This window comes from Galeopterus variegatus, unplaced genomic scaffold, assembly GCF_000696425.1.
Source record: "Galeopterus variegatus unplaced genomic scaffold, G_variegatus-3.0.2 Scaffold1569, whole genome shotgun sequence".
In the NCBI taxonomy this organism is placed as follows: domain Eukaryota; kingdom Metazoa; phylum Chordata; class Mammalia; order Dermoptera; family Cynocephalidae; genus Galeopterus; species Galeopterus variegatus.
In genome coordinates, this window is record NW_007727680.1 from 128,931 (window position 1) to 155,248 (window position 26,318).

At 40.3% G+C, this 26,318-nt stretch overlaps 1 protein-coding gene across 1 annotated transcript in view; it reads right to left on the reverse strand.

Annotated features, from left to right (window-relative positions):
• Positions 1 to 26,318, reverse strand: part of AP1S3 (adaptor-related protein complex 1, sigma 3 subunit) — a 27,733-nt gene continuing 1,415 nt past the window's right edge. Inside the window, exons 2-5 of the mRNA XM_008577721.1 lie at positions 15,810 to 15,988; positions 14,347 to 14,455; positions 6,012 to 6,149; positions 1 to 127 (exon numbers count right to left, since the gene is read on the reverse strand). Coding sequence (XP_008575943.1) covers positions 92 to 127; positions 6,012 to 6,149; positions 14,347 to 14,455; positions 15,810 to 15,988 — 462 coding nt within the window. The 3' untranslated portion in view covers positions 1 to 91. The remainder of the gene's footprint in view (positions 128 to 6,011; positions 6,150 to 14,346; positions 14,456 to 15,809; positions 15,989 to 26,318) is intronic.

The window sequence follows — 26,318 nt, forward strand, 5'->3', positions numbered from 1 at the left end:
GTTGCCAGAGGCACTATCAAAAAACTGGATACAAGACATTGCTTATTTACAGGCTCACAGTAGCACTTGGAGTCTTCAAGTAGATGCTCAGTTAAAATGTAGGCTTATTCATGTATTCCTCCATTGTCTGAAAGAGAACAATAAATCAGAACAATTTTCCCTTTAAACCACATCCTTTAGCAGGAACGAGAAATCTATCTCGTTCTTTTATTTACTTTTTGCCGTTGTTGAAAAAAAAGTTTTCAAAAGTATATATGGACATAAATCTTTGCATTCTAATCAAAAAAGGTGGTCAAAGTTTGAGAATAATTTGTATACACATCCACATGCCTAAAACTAAATAACTTTCAACTGAGAAAAAGCTAAGCTTGATCATAAAATGAATGTCTGATAAGAGAAATGCTCAAGCAACAGCTGCCAAGAAATAACTGTTGACTTAAAATAAATGTCTGTTGAAATGATCGAGAGGATTGCACCCAGGCACATGCATTACAGAAGTCAGAATTGTATTTGTATAACATATTTATTGTTACAAATGTGGTGCAGAACATCTTATTACACTTTTTGACAAGACATAAAAGAGCATAATTTTTAAGAATTTCTGCCGTGTATTTTGAAAAGGCTTTTCTACAAAGTATACAAATTATGTTTGTTCATCCTCCTCATCAATTAGCAAGCTTGCTACCACACCACACGCCACAATCTTTTTCCAGCACTTTTATTTATTTTTTAATGTTTGAACAGACTCACAATTCCAAGCAGACTGAACTGAAACGTTACAACGACGCTGCAAGTCCTATGCCATGTGCTGGAAAAATATAGGAAAATGGTCAGGGACCCACAGATGTTCAGAATCTTGCCGAGCATTTGATATAAATATGCACGTGCACCCAGGTGTTCCTTGGCTATTGTCTAATATAACTGCGTATGCGCACCCAGGTGTCCTGGGTTATGGACTTAAGCATAAAGGACGAGTGGCTCTGATCCACAGGGCTCCCCACCCCCAGGATGCCCCCAGGGGTCCACGGGGAGGCCACTACTGCTGCTGAAGGCTGTTGCTGCCAGGGTCTCTGGGACCCTCCAGGAAGCCACCACCACTGCTGCTAGAGGCTGCTGTAAGCTGCTGCTGCTGAGGTCTGAGCTTGTGTTCTATGCCAATGGCTCCCAGGACCTTTCCCAGTTATCCACCTTGTGGGCCTGCATGTGAGGGGTCTGATGACCCAGTCTGTACAATGGGTTTAAAGGGTTTGAGCCCTAGCCCTGACAATACAAATGGAAACTTAGTTTAACTAAAATAATGAAACATATTGGCTTGTTATGAATTGCTTTAACAATACAATTGCCCCTAACTCGACAACTGGCAGTAATCGTGTAGCTTTACACCATGCAACATGAATGGACTTTCTCTTGCACTTTCTCCTGCTACAAACATATGTATCTGTGTAATACTGTGGCCCTGGTTGGATCAATAAGAGAGCTCAAGGGGGCAGAAAGTTATTCTTAGGTGATGCCGCCTCTTCCACGTGAGTCACCATCAGCTCATTAGGCAATCAACGCTCAACTTGTTCTTAAGTTTAAACCCCAGGGTACGTAATTCACTTGAACCTGCGAGGAAATACTCTGAGTGGCATGGCCCAGAGTCCAAGGCCACTGGCCAAGCTGATTGCTCAGGGGATACCAGTGTTCGAAGTCAGGCTTTCTAACTGATTTTCACAAGCTCTATTTAGAATTCCAGTACTCCTCTGCTGAAAATACTTGTGTTCAGTCATTCACACTTTCTTATAAAACTCTTACCTGCTAAGTAGGCCTCGGCCAAGAGAGCACCCCACCCTTTGCCCTGTGACGACTCCTATAGACGACGCCCATGTCTGTTAACTTAGCAGGGGCTTCATACCAGCCAGCAGCCCGTGCTGTTTTTATGGAGTCTAGAGTTTATACCATTTTAAAAGGAATACAATTCCACCACTCCTTCATACCTAATTTTGGTTCCATTTTGTCAAGTGGCCTTCCATACATTCAGGTAGATATTTTGTAAAGAATGACTATTAAATGTATAAATTGTTTTGAAACTACACTATAAGGAAATGTATAAATGCAAAAATATCACTTTCATTTAAATATTTAAAATCTTTAAAATAATAAAAAGGAAAACAAAGTTACAAATACAAAATTAGGTATAAAGTTTATTTAGGATGAGAAAAGAAATGACAGATTATGAATTTTTTAAAAATGGCAAATATCAAAAAATCTAGAATAGTCACGTTATTTTCATTAATTAATTGCTTGACACTCCTCTATAATATCTTATATTAATTGTGTGGCTGTGTATTTTTTGCAGTTAAAATATCTTCCTTTTCCAAATTGGCCAAAAACTCATGACCAGATGAGGGCCTGGTAGGCCCTTCCCGCAGCCTTGGAAGGGCCTGAGCGAGTTGACACCAGGCTAGCTTCATGGTTCATTGGGCCCTAGTTCTTGGCACTGCTCAGGACACCAGATGACTCGGTCTGCTAAAACCTCACACTGACTGCCCCATCTGAGCCTGCTGTGACCCAAGTTATGTGAACCAATAATGTAAGAGTCAGTATGTTCTTGAGCTGCCACTTGAAAGATCTGGAACAGACTTTTAAAGCTGGCAGCACCTCAAAGAGCTCTGCCCCTGCCTTCACAAGAGGAGAGCAAGAGTCTGTATCTTGCTCTTGTATCTTGGAATCCCTTCTGGATACATCCAGCACTGTGCCATTTCTCATGCATACATGCACTGTACACGCTATGACTTTCTACTGCATTACGGTTTGGCTTAGCTGTTAACACAGTTTATGCTTTTAAGAGTGACAGTGTTGGGGTGCACCTAGCAGTTTCTCATTTATCCACATAGAGGAAGCATTTTTTTAAACTTTTTACTATGAAAAATTTAATGCATATGCAGTAAATCCAGCAATCAACAACTCATGGGCAATCTTATCTTATTTGCACCCCCCCACCACCCACTTTCTGCCTTCCCTCTGGATTATTTTGAATAAATCCCAGTATCATGACACAAGGTATCAGTATGTGTCTCTAAAAGAGAACTCTTTTATAAAAGACATAACTGCAGTATACAATCTCATTTTAAAAGTCAATAATTCCTTAATATGATCAAACATTAAACATGTTTAAATTTCTCCAATTCTCTCCCCCACCCCCTTGCTTTCTTACAATTGATTTTTTTACATCAGGATCCAAACAAGTTCTGCTTGTTGCACTGATTGTTATGTCATCTGTCTCTTAAGTTTCTTTTAATCTATAGCTTATCCCTTCATCTAATTTTTTCACCTTTACCCCATGAAGTTTCTCAAGAATTTGCTGGCTCCATCCCTGTAGTGTCATTTAACATGTCCCGCTGTCCCATGCATTTCCTGATGATTGGTTGCTGGATCTTCAGGCTTGGTCTCGCTCAGGTTATACTTGGCTTCACAGGTATATATATTCTTACTGCAGGAGGCCCATTATGTCTGATCATCTCTCTGTGACGTTAGCCATCATTGATGCTCATTTGCTAGATCCATTATTTCAGTAGGGGTTTGCAAAATACCATATTCTAATTATTTTATTCCATTTGACCCTCCCTTCTTCACCTGCACTCTTAGTCTAAAACATCTGCTGTTTGCTTCCCCTACTGGTAATCCCTGGAATTGCACCTTCTGAAGTTAATGACCACTATCTTCTTTTGAGTTTCATTTTCCTTCTAATAACTTTGTCCCATTGTCCACATTGTTATTATCTCCAAAATAAGTTATCCCCAGCCAATTAAACTGTGCCTTTATTCACCCATTATCAACATCTAACCCCAGTACACTCAGAATAAGCTTTGAGCATTTGGAGATTTGAAACTATGTGTCTTACTAAATATGTAAGCACAGGGGTTTTTTTGGTTGCAGGGGGAGGTTGTTTTTTATTCTAAGAAACTTTTATTAGGTAGGTGTTAGGGAAAAGTCCTAGGTGCTACTTCAAGGTTTACAGTTGTTCTAAAAGTGAAAGCAATGTCACAAAGGTTTCCCTGAACCTTTAATAACTACAAATATGTGCTTAGGTCTAAAGGACAGAAAACAAAGCAGTAATTTTTCTCCTTTATGCAATATTATTTGCTACTATCCATTCTAAACTTTTCTGAAGCAGACCAGATATACAAAGTCAATTTTCCAACAAGCTGCCCAAAATGTTCATTGACTTCACTGGAGTACCAGAGCCCAAGAGAACACTACTAACACTGTCTCTATTTGGCAGGTGCTATTAAGTCAACAAGAGCAATTTAGAGGGCGGCTATGACATTGCCTGCTCACCACAGAGACTGGGGGCTAATGCAGGGTCCCCTGAGACCTACCCATCAAGACCTTCCAGTCACTTCCAGGGATGTGAGCTACCAATTAGCGTTTAATTATGAAAGAGCTCACTCTTGAAATACCTGCTTCCCAGATTTAAATGGAACTAGAAACACCAGATTCACCACAAGCTCTTTAAAACTCTATTTCCTACAGAGGGGATTTCAAAATAACCCAGATGTGTCTTGGCTCCAATTCAGGGAGCTTTAATTACTGAAGTTCCAAAGACCCTGTTAAAAGTCTGTTTCTCCTATAAGGAGATTCCACAGTAAGGATCCTGAGGAGAGAATTATAAATAACTTCCACCACCCACTCCCTACCTTGCTACCCCCGGCGTATTTTAAGACATGCTGTTCTGTGGAATTTCCAAACCACTGACTTCTCAAGTGCCTTATAAAATTCCCTTCCTATTGGCATTTGGAGAGAGCCAAGTAAACATCAGAGAGTTTAAATGCATTTTTTGAGGTGAGAACACCTCTGGTAATGAATGCACTGGCTGCCTGATAGACACAGGGAGCCGTTTGTGGGACCTTCTCATATGGACATTTTTCTCTATGTCTGTTCACCAGAGGACTGATTCCCACAATGCGCAGGAGCAAGTAATCAAAGATGTGCCAAAACAGTGTTGGGAAATCATGTCTGATGTTGTTTTATTAATTACTTCAGCTTCTTATTTCCAAATAGGAGGAAGAATGGCTTTAACACCAATTTTAAAAAGGTACTTTATAATGAATGTTCTGCATCTTCCTGGCCTGCTGTTAGGAAAAGAAGGTGGAAAGATGCACTGATGCTGTGGGAAGAGGCACTGAGAGGTGGCAGAGCTGCGACAGGACCCGGGCCCTCAGACGCACACTTGAGCTACCGCTGGTCAGAGCATCTCATGTGGGAGGGCAAAGGTCAGTAGGCTGATATGCTCTTTCTTACAGTGTCCTGGGGAGGACTGAAAGGGCTGATGCAGGTATCTCGGCTGCTTGTAAAAGAAAAGTCCCACTATATCTTATGTAAGAATCACAGAGAGGAGCAATACCAAATGGCTGCTTCAGGGCCTATTTATACCCTGGCAAGGACCGGTGTTCCCAATTTATTTATGTGAACAGGAGCATGCATGCAGACTTCCCAGGAAGTGTAAGAAATTTTAATTAAAATGATAAATGACATCTCCAATAATAACACTCTAATATCACTGGCCAATGAAATAACTATGTACTGCTATTCATCTTTCCCAGGGCAGGACAGATATTTTAATGAAAGTCTTTTTATACATCTCATAAAATTATTCTTGAAAAGAACAGCACCAAGCTTTTGATACTTTTTTGACAGTCAGGTCTCCCCACACTAAAAACCTCAGCCAGAGATGAAGAGCAAAGAGTTCGAAGCCCAATTGCCTTGGTTCTCATCTCTATTCCACACTTACCAGCTGTGTGAAATTGAGCAGGTCATTTAATCTCTTGGTGTCTCAGTTTACTCATCTGCAAAACAGGTGCAACAATACTACCTACCTCTTAGAGTGGCTGTGAGAATTAAATAAGCTGATACATGTAAATTGGTTATAAATTGCACCTGGCACAGAGTAAGGACTCAGTAAGTGTCAGCTAATATGATCATGATTAACACTATCATCACTTCCCTACGGCATGGGAAACTGTACTGACCTCTTGTAACATATCGGAGTCTTCAATGGCTTTGACAGCAGTTTTCTTGGATGTTTCCTGAATTTCTCCACCTATTATAAACTCATCAAGGATAAAATAAGCCTTTTCAAAATTAAAGATAATATCCAGCTCGCAGACCTGGTGGGACAAAAACAAATGTTTTGATAAACTTACTGTAGTGTCAGGGGAAGTCAGTGTCTCCAGCTTTTTCAAGTTGTGCTCATGTGGCATACCAAAGATTAAAATATCAGACGGTATTTTCAGGACAGAGACCCAGGGAATTCCAGGCCTTAAAAAAAAGTAAAACTATATTCTGTTGAAGCAGAGCATGTCCTTAGATAATACTGGTTTATTTTGCAACAAGAAACTTGAGACTCAAGAGAGGAATAAGGCTGCTCAGCTCCTGTCTCCACCTGCACGAAGGAGAGCTGAGCCCAGCTGCAGCTCAGGCAACACACACACACACACACACACACACACACACACGCGGAAAATTCATTAACACACACACATACCTCCCTTCCACCTGCCCCCCTGATTCAGCAGGTCTGGGGAAGGCCTGAGAGTTTGCGTTTCTAGCTGGCTCCCAGGTATTGCTGATGCGCTGGACTGGGGAACCTCAGGTGGAGACCACAGCAGAGTCTGATAGACTTTGGTGTTTAAGGGTAGCGAGTGGCAAGACCGCCCAATGATGCAAATAAGGCTGGCGTCCAACACCTCAGCCGGGCGGCTGCTCAGGCACCACCCTTGCCATCTCCCACCCTGCTTGGCCCACACCTCGCTACACTCGTCTGTCCTTGGCACACAACCCAACTGAAGCTGCTGTCTTCGAGTTCAGCTCATTGAAAGTCCTCACTCCTCACCCACATTTGCCTCTCAGCAGCATTCGATATTGTTCACCAAACTCTGTTGAAAATGTCTTTGCCCTTGCTCCCCCGACTTTGGCAATATCATGTAATACCGGCTGTCCTCCATCTCGGATGCCTCCTTCTCAGACCCCCTGAATAATTTATCTCCCCCTCCCTCTACCAACACCACCTTCCATTCATTTAGAAAGTATTTTTGGAGTGCTTGAGACGTATCAATCGTATCAATTGGCAGAACAGACAAACATCTCTGCGGCATGCTGCTTGTGTTCTAGCCACCCATCTCCTTCGACAGTGGTGTCCTCCAGGGGTCTCTTCTTTTTGCAATGCACATATCCTCCCAGATGATCTCACTGACTCTGCGGCTGTGTCTAGCATGCACGTGGCTCAACAAACCTAGATGTCTAGCTCTGATCTCCCTCTGGGGCGCTAGTGCAATATTTTCACCTGCTAACCAGACATCTCTACCTAGATATTCCCCAGTCTATGTCACCATGCCCCAAGCTGATGTCCGGCTCATTCTTTTTCTTTTACTCCCTAGTTGGCTTAATAGCTGCAACCTCTAATTGCTCAATCTAATTCATTCTAGAGTTCAACTTATTTTCCCCTCCCCCTCATTCTCATCCCTCTCGATTTGGTCACCAATTCCTATTGATTCTAGTGTCTAAATAAATCCCCAACCCTTTCTCTTTCCTGTTTTCACAGCCACTGCTCAGGCCTGCAGCACCTCTCATTTAGGCTGTTGCAATGACCTAGTGGTAGCTGTGCCTGCTCAAGGTCATTGACCACCAACACTTTGCTAAAATGCTGATTTTGTTCTTCCCTTGTGTAAAATGTGATATTCAGGACAGAGTATAATTCTTTAGCATGACATACAGGAATCTTTACAGCCCGGCCTGGACCCTGCTGTCTGGTTTCCTTTGCCAGCACTCATCTCATGCTATAAACTCACCGTGTTCTTTCATGCCTTCACCCTTTACCAATTTTAGCAATTTCTGGAAAGTTCCCCCCAATGTCTTTCCCCTTAATTCTCCTGCTGGCAAAACCAAGCTCATTTTTCAAGGCCAGACTCAAAAACAGGGTCCAAATCCTCTTTTCCCCATTCAGATTTCACATCACTTGCTCCGGGTTCTCACTTACATCTTCTGTGCACTGGTATGTGCTTACTTATCAATCACTAATCACTGACCCTGTTCTGTGAGCTCAGAGCAGACACCTTGTCTTAGTCTTATATCCATAGCAGCTGGCGCATAGTAGGAAACAATTAATGTCTGCATGATAAACGAATGAGTCAGCCACCATATAGGCCTTGTTTCTACTATGCTGGCTTCCCAGATCAACAATTGTCTGATTCTACCAAATGCTATAACTTTATACAAAATGGAGGTCAATATTTTAGCAAATTACTCCATTTATTTAAGATTTAAGTCAATAAATTTGCAGACTCCACAGGAACATGGTTTATGTTGATAGATCCAATTGAATCTAGAAGTATATGAACAAATGAATACAATGCTGCTATAATAAATGGACAGCTCAGAAAAACTCATCTAACTTATCTGCAAAGGCTCTTCATTCACTAGAAAACAGCATTAAATCAACAATAAACATGTATATATACCTACGTCTATCTCCCCCCCCAAGTCTCTCTCTCTATATATATTTTCTTTTATTGTAAAATTGGTGTATATATATATATATATATGTCTGTGTGTGTGTGTGTGTGTGTGCATGTGTGACCAATTTTAAAATAAAAGAATATATATATACGGCCAATTTTAAAATAAAAGAACCTATGCACTGGAACATGACACTGTAATCTAGGACTCCACGAGACCTTCAGGTTTCCCTCTTGAGAACATTCTCAGGGAGAGAATGGGATGATAAAAGGGCATGTTCTCAGCTTATGAACTTTGTTTTACTTCTCCTGTCAGCAATTTGAATGATAGTGAAACAAAGCTCCGCAGACAAAAATTTAGGGAGATCAGATCACAGTATGGGCCAGGTACTATAAACAAGGTTAAAATTATAGCAACAGACTGGGGAAAATATTTGCAACATATTTAACAGGGAGGAAATGAGATAGTATTTATGATACAGAAAGAATTCTATAAATAAATAAAAGAATATATATATACGGCCAATTTTAAAATAAAAGAACCTATGCACTGGAACATGACACTGTAATCTAGGACTCCACGAGACCTTCAGGTTTCCCTCTTGAGAACATTCTCAGGGAGAGAATGGGATGATAAAAGGGCATGTTCTCAGCTTATGAACTTTGTTTTACTTCTCCTGTCAGCAATTTGAATGATAGTGAAACAAAGCTCCGCAGACAAAAATTTAGGGAGATCAGATCACAGTATGGGCCAGGTACTATAAACAAGGTTAAAATTACAGCAACAGACTGGGGAAAATATTTGCAACATATTTAACAGGGAGGAAATGAGATAGTATTTATGATACAGAAAGAATTCTATAAATATCACAATAGAATTATTTAAACATCACAAAAGAAAAAACAAATAAAGGCTGCCAAGATGCAATTTACAGACAAGGCAAGAAACGGAAAAAGCCAACACACATCTAAGATGTACAGCCTCATTAGTAATCAGGGAAATGCTAATTTAATAAATGTTCATCTGCTGGTGATGGTATGGACAAATAGGTATTAACACTCATTGGTAGTAGAATTTGAGAGTTTTATAGACTATTTTGGAGGGTCAAATTGTATTATCTATCAATTTTAAATGTACAAATTCTTTGACCCAACAATTCCACAAGAAATTTATTCCCATGCTATACTCAAATTAGCACACAATAATAAAAATGAACAACAAAGATTATGGCAGCATCATCTAGAATAAAAATTGGAACAATCCAAAGTCCATCCATAAGGGAATTGTTTAAATAAAGTACGGTATACTACCACCGTGGCATAGAAATTCTAGGCAGAAGTTAGAAAGAATGAGGATGATTTACATGGACAGACATAGAAAGAGCTCCAGGATAGACTTGTAAGGGGAAAAAAGAAAATTGCAGAATAATATACATAATGCAGTATTGTTTATTTTTTAAAATAGAATTATACATGTCTATTAGGCTATGTAAAATATATATATATATATGCATTATTTTGCAATTTTAAACAATATAAATACACAAAAAGAAATCATGGTATATCAGACATTTCATGCACAGAAAAGAAGGTACAAGAAGTAAGCAGTTACCAGAGGTCGGAAGAGGCAGAAGTCAGACGTTAGAGTAGCAACAGGTGAGGAACCTCAGAGTTCAAGGCAGCTGTACACCAGGAATCCAGGACAAACAAGAGCCGCATTAGAATAAACTAGCAATCAGAATCCTGCAAAGTGAACCTGACAAATACTAATGCCAGTTCTCTAGGAACTTCTCATACACACTCAGAGCAGAAACCTCAGGCCTGTAGGGTCCTCCAGGGGCCATGGGCAATTAATTTGCTACGCCTAGTTTCAAGGGATAAAAATAAGGTAAGGTGGCATGCAGAGTCAGATACACACAAAACGCACGAGCCTCTTTTTTTTTTTTTTTTTTTTTTTTGAATAAACCTTACAAAAGGCAGAAACTGATTATTTAATTTTATCTTCAATTTCCTAGTATTGTGCTTTACTATAATTTGGCTTGAGGTTCTTTTCTTACAGCAGAATACACGCTGCAGTGAGGTTATTTCTGGCATTTCAACAGCTAAATCTTTTTTAATAGAGTCTAAGATGCACCTGCCCTTACTGGATTCCATTCTAAAGTAAATACAAAAAATTTCAACTTACATGCAATAAATGCTTCAGATAATTTTTTAAAACACAAATTTTATTAAACTATATATAAAACAAAGCTAATTGTAATGCAATGTACAACTATATAGCAATTAATGATTTATAAAATATTGCTATTTACTTTTTGACCCTCACAGCAGCCCCATGAGTTTAGCAAAGTAAATATTTCTCTTAACCTTTGTGAGTATCATTTTTCTCATGTGTAAAATGGAGACAGAGGACAAGCCCCAAATCATGGGTCTGGTTCGGGAGCATGCTGACACCAGCGCCTAGCAGGACTCACGGTACTCCTCCTCTTACAACAAAAAACCTCCCTAAATCAAGTTCAAAAGCTCTCTGGGACACCAACATCCACACACCCTGAATGCACCAGTAAAAATTCACACTATATTCTGGAATGGGAAAATATGGCAGATATCTAAATCCTCAAACAGACCCTTATCTACTGTGAGACAGGGAGGCATTTCCTCCCAGCCTCTAAAAATTGGGGTTAATGCCACCTACTGAAGATCAAAAGATTAACTCTTAATCCTTGTAAATCTCCTTGGAATTAAAAAGTGCTAAAAAAAAAAAAAAAAAACTTTATAATTTAAATTAGTAATCCAAGATTTTGATCTATCTGTCTTCAGAAGATAGTATTTCCCAATGTTATGAGAAGCTCAGTACAAAGTTTTTCCTTGGATAATATAAGGGCAGAATTCAAAGAAACCTTTAGTATTAACACAAGAGGAAAAAGAAAAGCAAAGAGAAATACATTATTCCTGAGATGATGTCAATGAGAATCAGTATTAGAAGGCTTTGCTCATCCCTGTTAATTAATAAGAATTGAACACCTACAGGGCATATAGCCTTGAATTGCTCTTAGCTTAATGAAAGATTCATTGAATTTTTTAGTGAATTAAATTTTGGTTCAAGACAGAGATAGAGCTTCTAAAGGTATACCAAGACAGGATGGAAAATTAATGTTAGAGAAATAGGAATTCATTCTGCTTCTCCTTATACTTTAACTAAGCTTAGCCTTGGTGAAGGTCATTCAAGTTCTCTTGAGAAGCAATGTGCTCTGGTTGAAATTCGGTCAGATAGATTGAGATCAAAACTCAGCTGCAATTCACATTATCAAAGTTGGTTTAAACTAGGAAAACACAATAGGTCAAACCAGAGTTCAGAAATGAAGAGGAGAAGGCAGGTTATGAGAAAGCCTGGACCTCAGGAAAACTCCTCCAGGCTCTTGCAAAAGGCCAAGTCTGTAGTTTATTTCAAAAGAAAGTACCAAAATGTCAGAATACATTTGAATAGTAGACAGCATTAAATTAAATAATCTCATATTTGAAAACATGCTACTATATACTTTCAAATTTCTCTTTAAAAAATGAAAATAAATGTGGTGAACCAGGAGAAAGAAAAGATAGTCTATCTAACTTATTACTTCTACATATTGCCCAAAACCCTGAAATCCCTGAAGCAGCATTTTAGGCCTCATAACATCATTTACAAGGGAAAAAAGGGGGGAAGAGGAGGGAAAATTCTCTTAGAAACTTTTCAAGTGCTCATCCTCATTAAAAGTGTTGCAACAAATCTGATAAAGCACTGACCAACACTGCAAAGACTACTCATTTCCTGTATTCTCACAAAGAGAATACAGGAAACTTGCCTGAAGCAAATTCTTCTAACACTACAATAAAAATCTTCAGTGAGCAGAGGAATAGGAAAGAGGATATTACGGAGAAGAAAATATTTTCCAAATCCAGTGATTTATTTCTTGAGACTGTGAACTGGATTAATGTTTTTGGAACATTTGCTAAAATCTGGCCCGGAGCTGGTTACAAGTGGTGGAAAAAAACAAATGAGTTGCAGGTCATGATCTAGAGAGACTTGCAATTTGGTAGTCAAGCAAATCTTGTACCAGTTGGGGCTACTACAAGGCTGTTCCATGCTGCTGGAGCACTGGCTACGTCAGGTTCGTAAGGGAGAAAATCAACACGTCTGGAACCAATGTTTTGAAAGCTAAAGCTTAAACACCAGGCTAGGTGATTTGAATGCCACACCTACACCTGTGTTTTGTAAGAAAGATGGTAACTAATAGGTGGAGAAGAGAAACAGAAAGGAGCCCAGAGGCGGAAAGGGTCAGATACAAAGTTTAAAACAAAACTAAAATCCCAAGTAAACCTATAGCAATGAGAATGGAAAGGAGATGAATTTTAGTCCAATTTGAATAGACAGTGGCAGATTCTAGCAAAGGGTAGAGAAAGACAAAAGAAACATTTTTCTTTTGCATCGAAGGATCCTGGAACATAATAAATTCCAACCATAAGACAGAACAGGTTTTCAGAAGATGAGTTTGATTCTTGACTCTAAGAAGCCCAGTGAAGACCATGAACCAACAAAGTATCTATGGGCCAAACGTGTACCCCAAAAGTTCATGTATTGAAAACTTGACCTCCATCATAACAGTGTTAAGAGGGTGGGAAATCTTATTATGGTCATTGAAAGGTAGGGCCTTTAGAGGTGATTAGATTTTGAGAACTGTGCCCTTGTGAATGGATTGATCCATTCATGGAGTAATGGGTGTGGTTCTGATGACTTTATAGGGAGAGAGAGTAAAAAAGTTAGTTCTCTCTTACTCAGCCCATTCTTGCCATGGGATACTACTCTGAGTTGCTGTAGAAGGCCCTCATCAGATGTGCTCACTGGACTTTGTACTTCCCACCCTCCAAGACCTTAAGAAATAAATTTCATTTCTTTATAAATTATCCAGTTTCAGGTATTCTGTTATAAGCAACAGAAATGAACTAATGCAAAAGTGAAGAAGAGTCACCTAGTTATGGATTTCCAGGAGACAAAGTCAGCAGACACACATGGAGGATAAGAAGAGATGAAGGGCATTTAGCAATTGGGAGGAAGAAGGCATCTTCAGAAGCCAGAGTCTTCAGAAATATAGGACAAGAATCAGTGGAAGTCAATGGCAAAATAAATAGCAGTGAATTTAAAGCACTGTGATGAGCAAGGATACAGGGCTACAGAAAAGTGAAAGCAGGTGAGGACTTCAGAGTCACTGGTGCTGACCAGTAGAGAGGGTACAATGGCAACTTTATGATTTCCTTGCAGCAGTAAAGATGGAACCCAAGCTGCAAGCTGCTGCAGAGAGATTGGCTCCTGAGGGTGGGGGCACCTGGGATAAAACATTAATTGGCAGTAAATGCAAAATGGTTACTGAATAGCAATATGAAGGAAAAGGATTTGGGTTTTCCATTTGATATACTTTTTTCCTTATGTATAAGTAATATTAAAGAATACTTGTAGCTTAGAAAAAAAGCCACAGAAGGGGAAAAAAGTCACAACCAATGTGGAATAAAAAACAGGTATCAAGGAATACTTCATAATTAAATTCTGGTTCACTGAAACAAGGTCACTAGTGTATTTGTAGTCAGAAGATAAAGATACACCTGTCTTTTGAAAACATCAGGTCTTTCATTTACAGAGAGTTACAGGTAGGGGGAAAAGCCTTGTATTCTAATCCTAGGTGGACTAGTATGATCCTCAGTACAAATACTCTTTACATTTCAGACTTGAGAGAAGGAAGGAATGCGATAAGGGACAGAACTGAATTAAGAGCTGAGATGGAGACTGTGACTAATTCTAACAAACCAGAATAGCACTTACATTTCCAAAGTATTTGTCCAGTAACTCCACGTAACGGTGCACAATCTCTAGTGTCAAGAGCTCATTGTCCTGATTTTCTACTGCACAGCAAAAATATAAACTAGCATACCTTGAAAAGAAAAAAATAAAGAAAATCAAAATATGATACATTAAACATCCTGACGATGGTTTTTCCCAGTGAATATGCAAAGTCCCCGCCTCCTCTCCAGAGACTCTGCCCGTTCAAGAATGAAATCTTTATTCATCACATCCAATATCCTCCCAAAATATAAAAAAATATATATAAAAGTATTGTGGTGATTGAATTACTTTCGTTAGTTATATGAAAGGCTCTCAACCAAATTTTACCTTGAAGAATTATTATCAAGGGACAGTATCCTTTGGCCCAGGGTAATCGGGGTGTCTATTTACGCCTGTCTCCAGCCTGTAAACTGTTCTTTGTAAAATCCAAACCCCCTCCCACCACTCTCAGGGGCCCACGCTCCCCACCCTCTCATTTCACACTATGCTTTATCATTCTGCATGTGTCTTCCATCCTCAACTTGTCAACTCTGACCTTGCACCCAGCAGAAGGAGCTTTGCCCAGGCAATTGCTGGTAACTTATTCCTTTAAATAGCAGTCTGTGGAGGTTCCCTGTTTTTCCCATCATATTTTATAAACACCCTTTGCAAGTGTATATCCACGGTGCATTTTCTTTCTGAAATTTGCAGTATGATGTTAGAGGCAACATCAGATCAGCTGTGTTCTGGTCATGGATTAGGCATCAATTACCTAGGTCTTCATGGGCAAAATTACTTTACCTCTTGGGCATCAGTTTCCTCATCTATAAATTGAGGTTCTTTTCTGGTATGGTCTTGCCATGACAAGTAGGTGCAATACAAAAAAAAAACATAGGCTTTCAAGTCAGAAAGATATGTATTTGAATCCTGGCTTTGTTACCACTCAATTACTGTGACTGGGGACTAATTATTTAAACTCTCTGTGTCCTCAGTTTAATCATCTGCAGATTGAGTAAGAAGTATAAGAGCTACCCCCCACTGAACATGGTCCCCATCTCTCTATCACACTAATCTGTATTTTCCATAACTTTTGTTACTAACTGAAAATATTTTATTTACTTAACAAATAAGTAAATGCCATGAGAGCAGGAATGTTACATGTCCTGTTTATTGTATCCACAGCCATTAAAACAGAGCTGGGAATAGAACAGGAGCTCATAAAATGTCTTGAGTGCACGCGTGCACTGTCAACGTGTGGTTCAAGTACCTAGAATCCATCCTGCCACATAGAAGTCCTTTCAATAAGTGAGAGTTCTTTCCTAGTTCGTCTATGGGTACAAGTATTTGGGCCCTCACCTTCAAAGATTTCAGTAAATGGAATAGGTATTGCAATCTAAAATTTTCAGGATTAAAACAAAGCAAAGCAATAATTAGAAATTCTGTTCTCATAAAGTTACTCACACCTTTTATAAACAAGTTTTAGCTCCTTCCAGTCAATAAAACTGCTTGTCCTGTGGCTACGAGAGAGAATAATCTGAACAATTTCTCGGGTGATCTTTTTCCTTTCTTTGTCAGGAAGAGTGGTGTACCATTTCTGCAGCCGTAATTTCCCTTGTCGACTGAAGAGCAATATGAAATGTATCTAGAACAAATACAGGACAGGAAACACCAAATAAGTCTTCATAGACCTGAAATTCATTGGTAGGATTTACAAAGGAATGTAATTCTGAACAGATGAAAAAATTCTTACCAACATGAAAATTATCTCATCAACAAATTACATTTAACCCATCAAAGAAAAAAGAAATGTGTACAGTACAAACATAGCTTCCTTCTATTACAAAGGAAAGATGAGGGTTTTTAAAAATTTTATTTTAATTCCTTTTAAGTGTTGTAAACCCATTATAGGGAGAAAAAATATTATGGAAGTTTAGTACTCTTTTGAGAAAACATTAAATTCTTCCTTCACAAGCAAAAAGATAAAAATAAAAATGTTAAGAACAATGGAAGGGTTTACTTAAAAAAATCACATCCCAGCTCCACATTACAACTTTGGAAACATAATGATAATACACAAATGAAGGAGAGAAAAAAAGGGAATGAGGATGAAGCAAGAAGAAAGAGTGAGAGACCAAGGAGACCATATTCTAAACCTCAAACGTAAGTTCTGGACTCCACTGTGTGGGTTACTTGGGTGAGAGCTTTAGAATTAACCATCTCAAGTCACAATTGCCTTTGGTGTCACAATAAATTTTTAACAATTTAGATAGCCTGCTAGCTACAGTAGGAAGCAACCTTATTTTATTTTCAAATAAGTTTTGAAATGTTTATTTGAAATGACAGTTCGTATTTTAATGAATTTGAAAAGCTTTAATTGAGCAGCAGACTGGTGATATCTAGAAATTTACTTCAGTACCTTGGAGGCAAGATAGATTTGCTTCTCAGAAATTGTGAGATGACCTGATCATCATTTTATGAGAGATTAAGTTTTTGCAATCCACAGTATGAAAAGATCAGGTTTAGAATCATAATGCATTTTGGGCCAAGCCCGTGGCACACGCAGGAGAGTGCGGCGCTGGGAGCGCAGCAGCGCTCCCGCCGCGGGTTCAGATCCTATATAGGGATGACCGGTGCGCTCACAGCGCTCACTGGCTGAGCGCAGTGCAGCCAGCCTCAAAAAGGACAAAAAAAAAAAAAAAGAATCATAATGCATTTTGGGCCAAGCCCGTGGCACACGCAGGAGAGTGCGGCGCTGGGAGCGCAGCAGCGCTCCCGCCGCGGGTTCAGATCCTATATAGGGATGACCGGTGCGCTCACAGCGCTCACTGGCTGAGCGCAGTGCAGCCAGCCTCAAAAAGGACAAAAAAAAAAAAAAAGAATCATAATGCATTTTGTTTCAGTTAATTGTGTCATGGAGGGAATGATATATACTGGGAATCCAAAATAATTATGTTAAAAAAAATATTTGGGGGCTGGCCAGTTACTCAGTTGGCTAGAGCGTGGTGTTGTAACACCAAGGTCAAGGGTTCAAATCCCCATACTGGCCAGCTGCCAAAAAATAAAAAATTTAAAAATAAATAAATAATGTTTTACAAATAATACATTCAACTCCTTTTATTGATGAGGTTTGGTTCTGAATGCCATGGCATAGCCATAACAACTCAGTAGGTGGTGATATCTAAGAATCAAATGAAACCAATGTTCTTCCCTCAAAGCTTTCCCTACCCCCAACCTACAGAATTTGAGGTCATCTTAACAGCTAATCTCTCTTAGAAAGGAAACATCTGTTGTAACAGGATCTGAAGACGAAGACATCACAGGCAATGAGAAACCAAGTTACAAAGCCCCACTCATCCAGCAGCTGTAAGAAAAATCACCCTCTGTCTGGAATTTCAACACAGTATTTTTTAAATGCCCATTTCACTATCAGCACAGGTGTAAATTGATTCAAAGAATCATACTGAGAAGAGTATTTTTGCTTCCAAAAAGAGATTATCACAAACATGACTGACATTCTAAAAGTACAAAACTGAATGGTTATAAAACCTCAAGACGTTGAGACTAAGGCTCAGCTTTGGATCGTCACCAGTGGGTAAGACTATTCAACCCAGCATCTAGTTAATGGTCAGATTTTTACCAGAGCAATGAAATCCACACAGTTACTTGCTGTTCACTTTGCATTTCCCGTCAGAAATTTTTTCTCTTCCCATCTAACCTAAATCTCTTCCACTACAAATTAAACCAATTTTCCCTGATTTTACCCAGAGTATATAAAAAGAGAATATATCACTATCCTTGGAACAAAAGCTAACTCTTCACATATGGGAAGACAGCCTTTAAGGCTTCCCTTAGACTTTTCCTTGTAGAAGAAATAGCCCTGGTTTCCTGTCTTTCCCTTAATGGCTCTACTTTCGGATCTCATAATTAACATGCTGAGAGTCCTCTGGGATTCCTCCATAGGCTAAATGTTACCTTTAATTCAAGGCACCCAGATCAATGCTCAAAGTTCCATTGAGAGGCTGAAACTATTGCTGAATTTAATGGTGGATTCCTTTCTAGGTCTTCCACCACGTTGCAGACTTATCTCAACATGGATCAGCAATGCAGGAACAATGAACAAAGAGTGATTTTTGCTTTCTAACAATGAGTTCAAAGCAACAAATAGATTCAAGTTTATCCAATAATTGCATTGCATAAGACAGTGTTGAAAGATTTAGTCCTCTCAAGCTCTGCTTTGATTGAGGACTGGGCTTGTGTTGCAGTGTGTTACCTCTCCAGATTTAACCGTGTAGCTTGAGCAAACTGGCAGAATGAATGGTAGTAATTCACAAGAGTTCATCACCTCCAGCAATTAATTTTATTCAATTTATCAGTTTAGTCATTCAGGGCACATTTGAATAATACACTACAAGAGGTTAATCAAACACCATTTTTGATTAGCATAGTTGAGAGTAGAAAAAGAGGCAATCAGAAGGTTTTCTCGATGTTCACAAAGAGCCAACTTAAATTTAAGCTGATGCCATAAACAAACTTCATATGACTTTAGAAAACAACACTCCAACATTTCCTTTCAATAAATGTTGCTGGGGAGAAAGGAGCAATAGAGAGACTGGAAACACTGTCCCAGGAAAATGCTAGCTCCAGCAATAACTATAAAATACAATGAAGTGTGTTGAGCAGGGTTGACTTCCTACATTTGGCCCAAATGCTTATCCTCAGGTGAGCATGTGGTTCCACCAGGACCTCCCATCCCCACCTTAGAAGGAGCTACTTCTGTCGGCCACCATTCTGAGGGGTCTATTTTTGTCACAGATGATCCCACAAATCCAAAGATGACAGGGGAACCAAGCACTCTTGTCCTCGGAGTGCACACTAGGGCAATCCTTAACCCAACTGGGCAGTCCCAAATTCCCAGTTTGACACAGAACACAAACTAGTCTGGGTGTTTTTTTTAATCCTACATTTCTGCAGCATGTACAGGGCGGTACCATTAGGCCTTGGAGGGAAGCTCCAAGTAGGCTAGTACAAATCTGTTCAGTCTGCTGCTCTGAACTAGTGCTAGCATCTTCCTTCTAGTTGAAGATGAGCAGCAAAGTCTCCCAACAAGTTTCCCTGTTCTTAACCTGTACCCATGAAATGGACCCACAACCGGCTTCCTAGAAGAGAGGCATCCAGGGACCTTTTCCAGTCCCCAACACTGTCACACCATGAACACCACCCTTTCAGGACAAGCTTGTATTTCATTTCAGGATCTGAGCTGTGATGTAGGGACACAGAATATGTTCCTTTCCTCCAATTCCATCAACCCGATAGTGTAGAGAAAAATATAACTTTAACATGCACAATTTGCTTCTGTATTAATGCTTGCTAAAAACGAGAAAAACATAACTAATGCCATTTTAAGTAAGGCAGCTTCTAAGGGGTTATGTAGAGGCCAGGCATAGTCAAGGCGGGCCCAGGCACGCTAAATTCCAGGAAGGGAGTAAACACCACTCGGCTCCAGGAACTGACCAGTTCCTTATCTAGAGGCCACCTGGCCAGACCACAAGGGAGATAAACAATTGGGAAATACACTGTTCCTTATCAGTGTGCCAGCCCGCTAAAGCCCACCAATAAATCTAAAGATCGCCTCAGATAACCAGTAAGCAGTATACAACTCATCCTGTTGCAAAAGTCTGTCAAAAACTGTATAAAAAGTTCCTGTGTTAAGGGCTCGGGGTCGCTCCTGTCCAGGAGACTGAGTGACCCCAGCATGCTGGAATAAACTCCTCTTGCATGATTGCAATGGTCTCTGTCTCGTGGTCTCTGTGAAGTGAGCCATCCCGACGTGTGGGATTTGTGCACAGTGCCCCTCTTCTGGCATCCCAGATCACATGATACATCACTTAAACAACACTATTGCTATGACCCTCACCTCTTCAGTGCCTTTTTCAGCCTCTGCAGCCACTCCTCAATTCCCAACCCTGATCAACCCATCCATCTCATTTTTACTTCCATGTAGAGGCATCAGATGCTACTGAGAAAAACCACAGAGGACTTCACAGATTGGTACTGCCTTGAATGTGTGATGGCCAACCTCAGCTGGATCTCCAGTGATGCTTGGAAACTTTCTGTGTACAGCTTAAAGTAAAGGATTTCCAAGCATCTTCCCTTCTATTCCCATGTGTGTTATTCCAAGTCCCACCATGCCCCTCGTATTCCTTATCTCCATCCTCACTCCTTGACTCTGAGGACAGGAGAAAAGCCATTCTGGGGATTTCCACACCCACAACCCCCTGTGCACAAACTTGGTTAAAATTAACCCCAACCTAATGTAATTTCTTCCTACATCAGGGAACACAACATCTTTTTATGCCCCAGCTTTCAACCTTCACCCTCCTCTTGGGGAGCAGAGCTTCATTATTCTTACACTGTCTCCTCTTCTGGGGCTCCTTACATGCAGGTGCTGAAGATCCCCAAGTCTCTCTCATCACTAAAGAACAATGGCCCTTTCTAGAACTCCACCCTTCCTGAAAAGTGACTCAGAGGCACCAAAAGTCCAAAAGTGGCCATATCTTTTTTTTTTTTTTTTTGGCAGCTAGACAGTACAGGAATCCATCTTAAGAATGTGCCTGGGGGGGCCGGCCCAGTGGCGCACTGCTACAGTGTGCCGCTTGGGAGCGTGGTGGCGCTCCCGCCAAGGGTTCGGATCCCACATACAGACCGGTTCCCGCTCACTGGCTGAGCGGGGTGTGGACGCAACGCCGAGGGTTGCGATCCCGTTGCCGGTCCCGGTCCGGTACGGGCGCGACACTGAGGGTTGCGATCCGTTGCCGGACACGAAAAAAGACCAAAAAAAAAAGAATGTGCCTGGGCCGGCCCGGTGGCGCACTGGAGAGTGCGCCGCTTGGGAGCACGGCGGCACTCCCACCGAGGGTTTGGATCCCATGTGGAGATCGGTTCCTGCTCACTGGCTGAGCATAGTGCGGGCACAACACCGAGGGTTGAGATCCCATTACCGGTCAGTAAAAAAGACAAAAAGGAAAAAAAAAAAAAAAAAGAATGTGCCTTAAAATACAAATAAATATTTAGGTCTTAGATGTTTACTGCAGTTCTTTATAGTAACATACAAAAAATAATATAAAATAAAACTGGGAAGTTTTATAAAAATATCCAATAATAGATGATTTTTAAATGATATTTGTTAAATGATTTCAATGAAATAAGAATGACTATGAAATAATGTTAACTTTAAAAAACAGAATATAAAATTCTGTGTGTAGTACTATAGCAAAAATGTAAAACTACACTCGCAAAGAAATTATATGAAGGAAATACATTAAATTGTTAACGGTGGTTATCCTAGAATAGTGGAATTTTAAATGCTATTTTCTTCTTTGTACTTGCCTGGGTTTCCCAAAGTTGATATGTATGATTCTATAATTTAAAAAACAATGCTTAATAAAAAGAATATTAGCGAGTTTAATAAAAATCAATCAGCATTCTGTCTGAAGGCCTAAAACTAAGTAAATGCCAAAGTTCTTTCGACAAATAAAACTATACCTCAAAGAGATGGCACAGTATTCAGGAGACCCTGTAGCATGGCAGAGAACACAGACTGTGTGCTTGCCAGTGGTGTGAACGGGTGTGGGGGAGAGATGAATAGATGGAGTACAGAGGATTTTTAGGGCAGTGCAAATACACTGTATGATATTATAATGATGGATGTGTCTGTGCATGTGTGGGGGGCAGGGGTATGTGGGAAATCTCTGTACCTTCTGCTCAATTTTGCTGTGAACCTAAAATGTCTCTAAAAAACAGTCTCAAAAAAAAAAAAAAAAAAAAAAAGGTCCAAAAAAACGTCTCCTAGCCATATGATGAAGATGCCAGCCGCCTGTGCTTAAGGACAAAGATGGTAGGTAAGAAACATACAAAAATGATCATAGTTGCCTTGTTAAGATGGGGGAGCCCTAATCAGTATTTTCGTCTAATTTCAAAGCCATGTTATTTAATTCTGGCCATGAAATGAAGAGAATGAGGGGGGAAGGAAGTGCTGACCTACAGTTTGGTCTTTACTCACACTAACTAGAACACTGTTTTTGCAACAGTAGGCTGCAATCCACTGGGTTGGGAGACAAACTTAATGGATCATGATCAACATAGTTTTAGTAAAATAAAACAGATAGAACAGAACAGTATCAGAGCAGTCACACATATTAACAGCAAGAATTGCTTCAGGAAACCTTTGTTCCAGTTGCATATACTCATACTGGAGAGTGATGTAAAATGCATTTCTTGCTATTGGTTGTGGCTAAAAGAAGAAGGAGGGGGGGGAAGGAAAAGGAGGAAGATGACAACAATGAATCTAGGGACAAGGACAGTCACAATGAGGTAAAAAAAAAGCAGGAAAAATAATGTTTAAACACGAAGCTGGTCAGTAAGGAAATGTTAACAGAAAAGGAGCCTTTTATTTATGGTTAATATTTAAACTATTACAGGATGCTGGATACCAGGAAAAATATTCATGTACATTTAATTTTTTCCCAAGTATGGGAAGCAGCTGTTTGGGTGGGACTCAGGTGTGTCAAACCACTGCGTTTTAAACAGTCAGAAATCTGACCTTCAAGAAGGGCAATAAAGGACTAAAGTGCTAAGTCTGCTTATAAAACTAGAAAGATACCTACTTTGAAGTAAGAACTCAAACTTCTTTTTCTTAAAGCTAACAATTAAATAAACAAGTAAAAAGGAGAAAAATGCCTCGCTCAGTCATGGGTGTCAGTTTGAAAACCCTCCACCTGGCAGTCAATACCCTTCCCTCATTTTGAGATTAACCAGGAATAATCTCAGGGGAAATAATCACATCACCAGCTAAAATAATTACATTCCAGAGAGGCCTCACAGCACAGATCATTTATTCATTCAACCAAGATTTACTGAGTGCCTAGTGTGTACACTATAAAACACAGAAATATAAGACTTGGTCCTCTACCTTGAGGAGCTTATAATTGTGATAAGGAATCAAAATAAATTTCAAAGTAAATATATTGAAGTAAGCATGGGCTTCTATCTCCTCTTCCTCCCAAAATGACAGTAAATTTTTCAAAAATGTATTAAGATCCAAAGAGAACATCAGGGGAGATGATAGCAACCAAGGGCTTCAACCAATCTTTGAAAGATGGAAAGGAGGCAGAAATGTGATGACTGATATAACAAAATAGCAAAAGTTGTCTCCTAAAAGGTGGACTCCAATGAGAAATCAGCACTCTCCCCAGAGAATGGCTGAGAGCAACAGCTGGGAGCACCATGTCCCTAGAAGACAAGAGATAAAGAAAAGTTCTGAAAACAGGGAGCCTGGCTGAAAGTCTACCCATAGAGTAGTTGGCATTTGCCATCTGCAGCATTTCCAGGGACTACAACTAACTGAGAACACATATGCATATGCACACTACACAAATACATGTACACACACACACATGTGCACACACATACCCAATAAGTTCCCAACTGCTTAATTCAAGGGTACAGAAATTTAGCAAAGGCCATGCAGCTGGAGCACCTCTTAGCACAGCCTGCTCTGGCCCTGGAGTCAGGAATGGATGGCAAGCAGCTACTGCTGACACTGTCCGCACAAGGCGAGGCTCTGCCTAATCTGGGAAGCTCAAATTTGTGCAATGCCATAGTTCTTATATACTTAAGTCTTATATTACCACTCAGAGGGCCTACACAAACAATCTATGCCCTCAAGAAGAAATATTTATAGATGCCTGCCACCCTCCTGGATCTTAAACGTAATTCAGAGCCTGCAAAGCCATATGTCTTCATATAAGAGAGTAAAGTGTTCCTGAGCCTCCACCTCTAGTTTTCTTGCACAAAAAGCCTATCTCTTCATTCAAGAGACTGAATGATTCTTCCCTGAAGACACTAAATGGAAGAGAAAAGGTATCTAGATACTAACAATGAAGCCTATCAATCAACTTGACTATGCCCACAGAACTGCCTATCAGCATTTTAGCACTTACTTCTAAATACAAACAGAGGCCAAGGGTCACCAGATATTTGCAGACAGTCTCTAACAATAAAGAAAGAGACAGAAAAGAACAATCATAAAAAAGTACTGAATACAGTAACAAAGCGTGGAGCAGAACAAATTGTTACACACACATACAAATACATACCCACACACACCCATTATGCTCAGAGTTAAAAGATGGAGTTCCTATATGTCAATAAAACAAAGTGTTCTATTTTTAAAAAGAGAACAAAAAAAAGCTCTTTAAAGTTAAGAAGTATGATAACCAAACTAAAGGCAAAGGAATCTTCAAGATATTAGAACAAAACAAAACAAAACAAAAAATAGATGGAAAATAGAGGAAACGATAAAACTATTAGGGGGTCAAACTGCAAAGTGTGATGTCAAGAGAGAGAGCAGAGATAATGGAGAGGAAGGAATTATCAAAGAAATTATTCAAAATTTTTCCTAGGACTAAGTATATGAGACTTCACATTAGAAAAGCTCATCAAGGGCCGGCCCGGTGGCGCACTGCTACAGTGCACCGCTTGGGAGCGCGGCGGCGCTCCCGCTGAGGATTCAGATCCCACATACAGACCGGCCGCTCACTGGCTGAGCGAGGTGCGGGCGCGACACCGAGGGACAAAAAGGAAAAAAAAAAAAAGGAAAGCTCATCAAGCGTGCAGCAAAATGAACTTTAAAAGTACGAGGTACTTCAAAAAGCTTATGGAAAGATTCATATTATCTTTCACTTCTATTTCTGTATGAACCTTCTGAAGTACCCTTGTACATCAGTATGAAACTCAGAACAACCAAGATAAAAACAGTAGCCTAAGACAGTCCAGGAAGCAAAAAAGTTTACATGCAATGGATCAGAAATCAGAATGTCATCAGACTTCTCACCTGCAATGCTAGTTGTTGGAAGACTAGAAGTCTACATCCAGCCAAATTATCGATCCAGTGAAGGAGTTGAACAGACATTTTACATTTCTATACATGCGAAGACTAAAAAAATACAAAGAGAAAAAAATTTTTTTTTAATTTGCCTCCAGTATTTCTGGGGAAGCCAGTGGAGGATGCACCTCAGCAAATGGGGGAGTAATGCAAGACAGAGTCAACCATGCTTTCCAGGGCACAGGGAATGTGAGCAAACTACGGGGGAGAGGAAAGGACAGAGCGACAGCCATACACCAAAAATCAACCATCCAGATAGAAGTGGTGGTGGGAGAGGAGGGGAGTAGAATTTATAGATTTGTAGACTGTATAGGTTGATTTCTTTGTCTCGTTGGAAAAAGTATTGATAGGCACTAAAAAGATCTAATGCATTAGAGAAAAACAGTAATAGACACATAGAAAACTAGGAAAGTAGAAAAAATGAGAAAATTAGAAGCTGCAGGGGAGAAAAAAATAATACAAGCATGTTAATCATGGTTCTTAAAAGTATCTTGAGAGAAGAGGACAGGAAGTGTGCATGTGTGTGTGTGTGTGTGTGTGTGTGTGCGCGCGCGCATGCGCGTGTGTGTGTGTGTGTGGTGGGGGGATCTGCAGACGGTCAAAGGGACTGCTAGGCAGGGGCTCTATCTCGCTCGGTCCCCAAAGGGCAGGCCGGAGCCTGGATTCCGGGAGGGGTCCCAGGGTCACATCCTGACCCTCGGAGACAGGAAACCCGCCTGGTGTCTCAGCGATTCCCGTCAGGCTGACTGTGCTGATCTGCTGTCCTCCTAACAAACCCCCGGGCAGCCAGTTCGGGGCAGAGCTGGGTCAACCGCTGATTCAACCCACCGCTGGGCAAGCTCAGAGGGAGCCAAAGACGCCCCACCCACTCCTCAGCAGACAGAACCCGCCAGGCCCCAGCACTGACTCACTCCTGGCCAGAGGGGCAGGCAAGGCCTCTCAAGTGGAGAGAGACAGCCCGGAGGCACCCCAGGTCCCCCTCAGACCATCCTGGGAGGCTGATGACCAGCCCTGGACCCCAGAATTAATG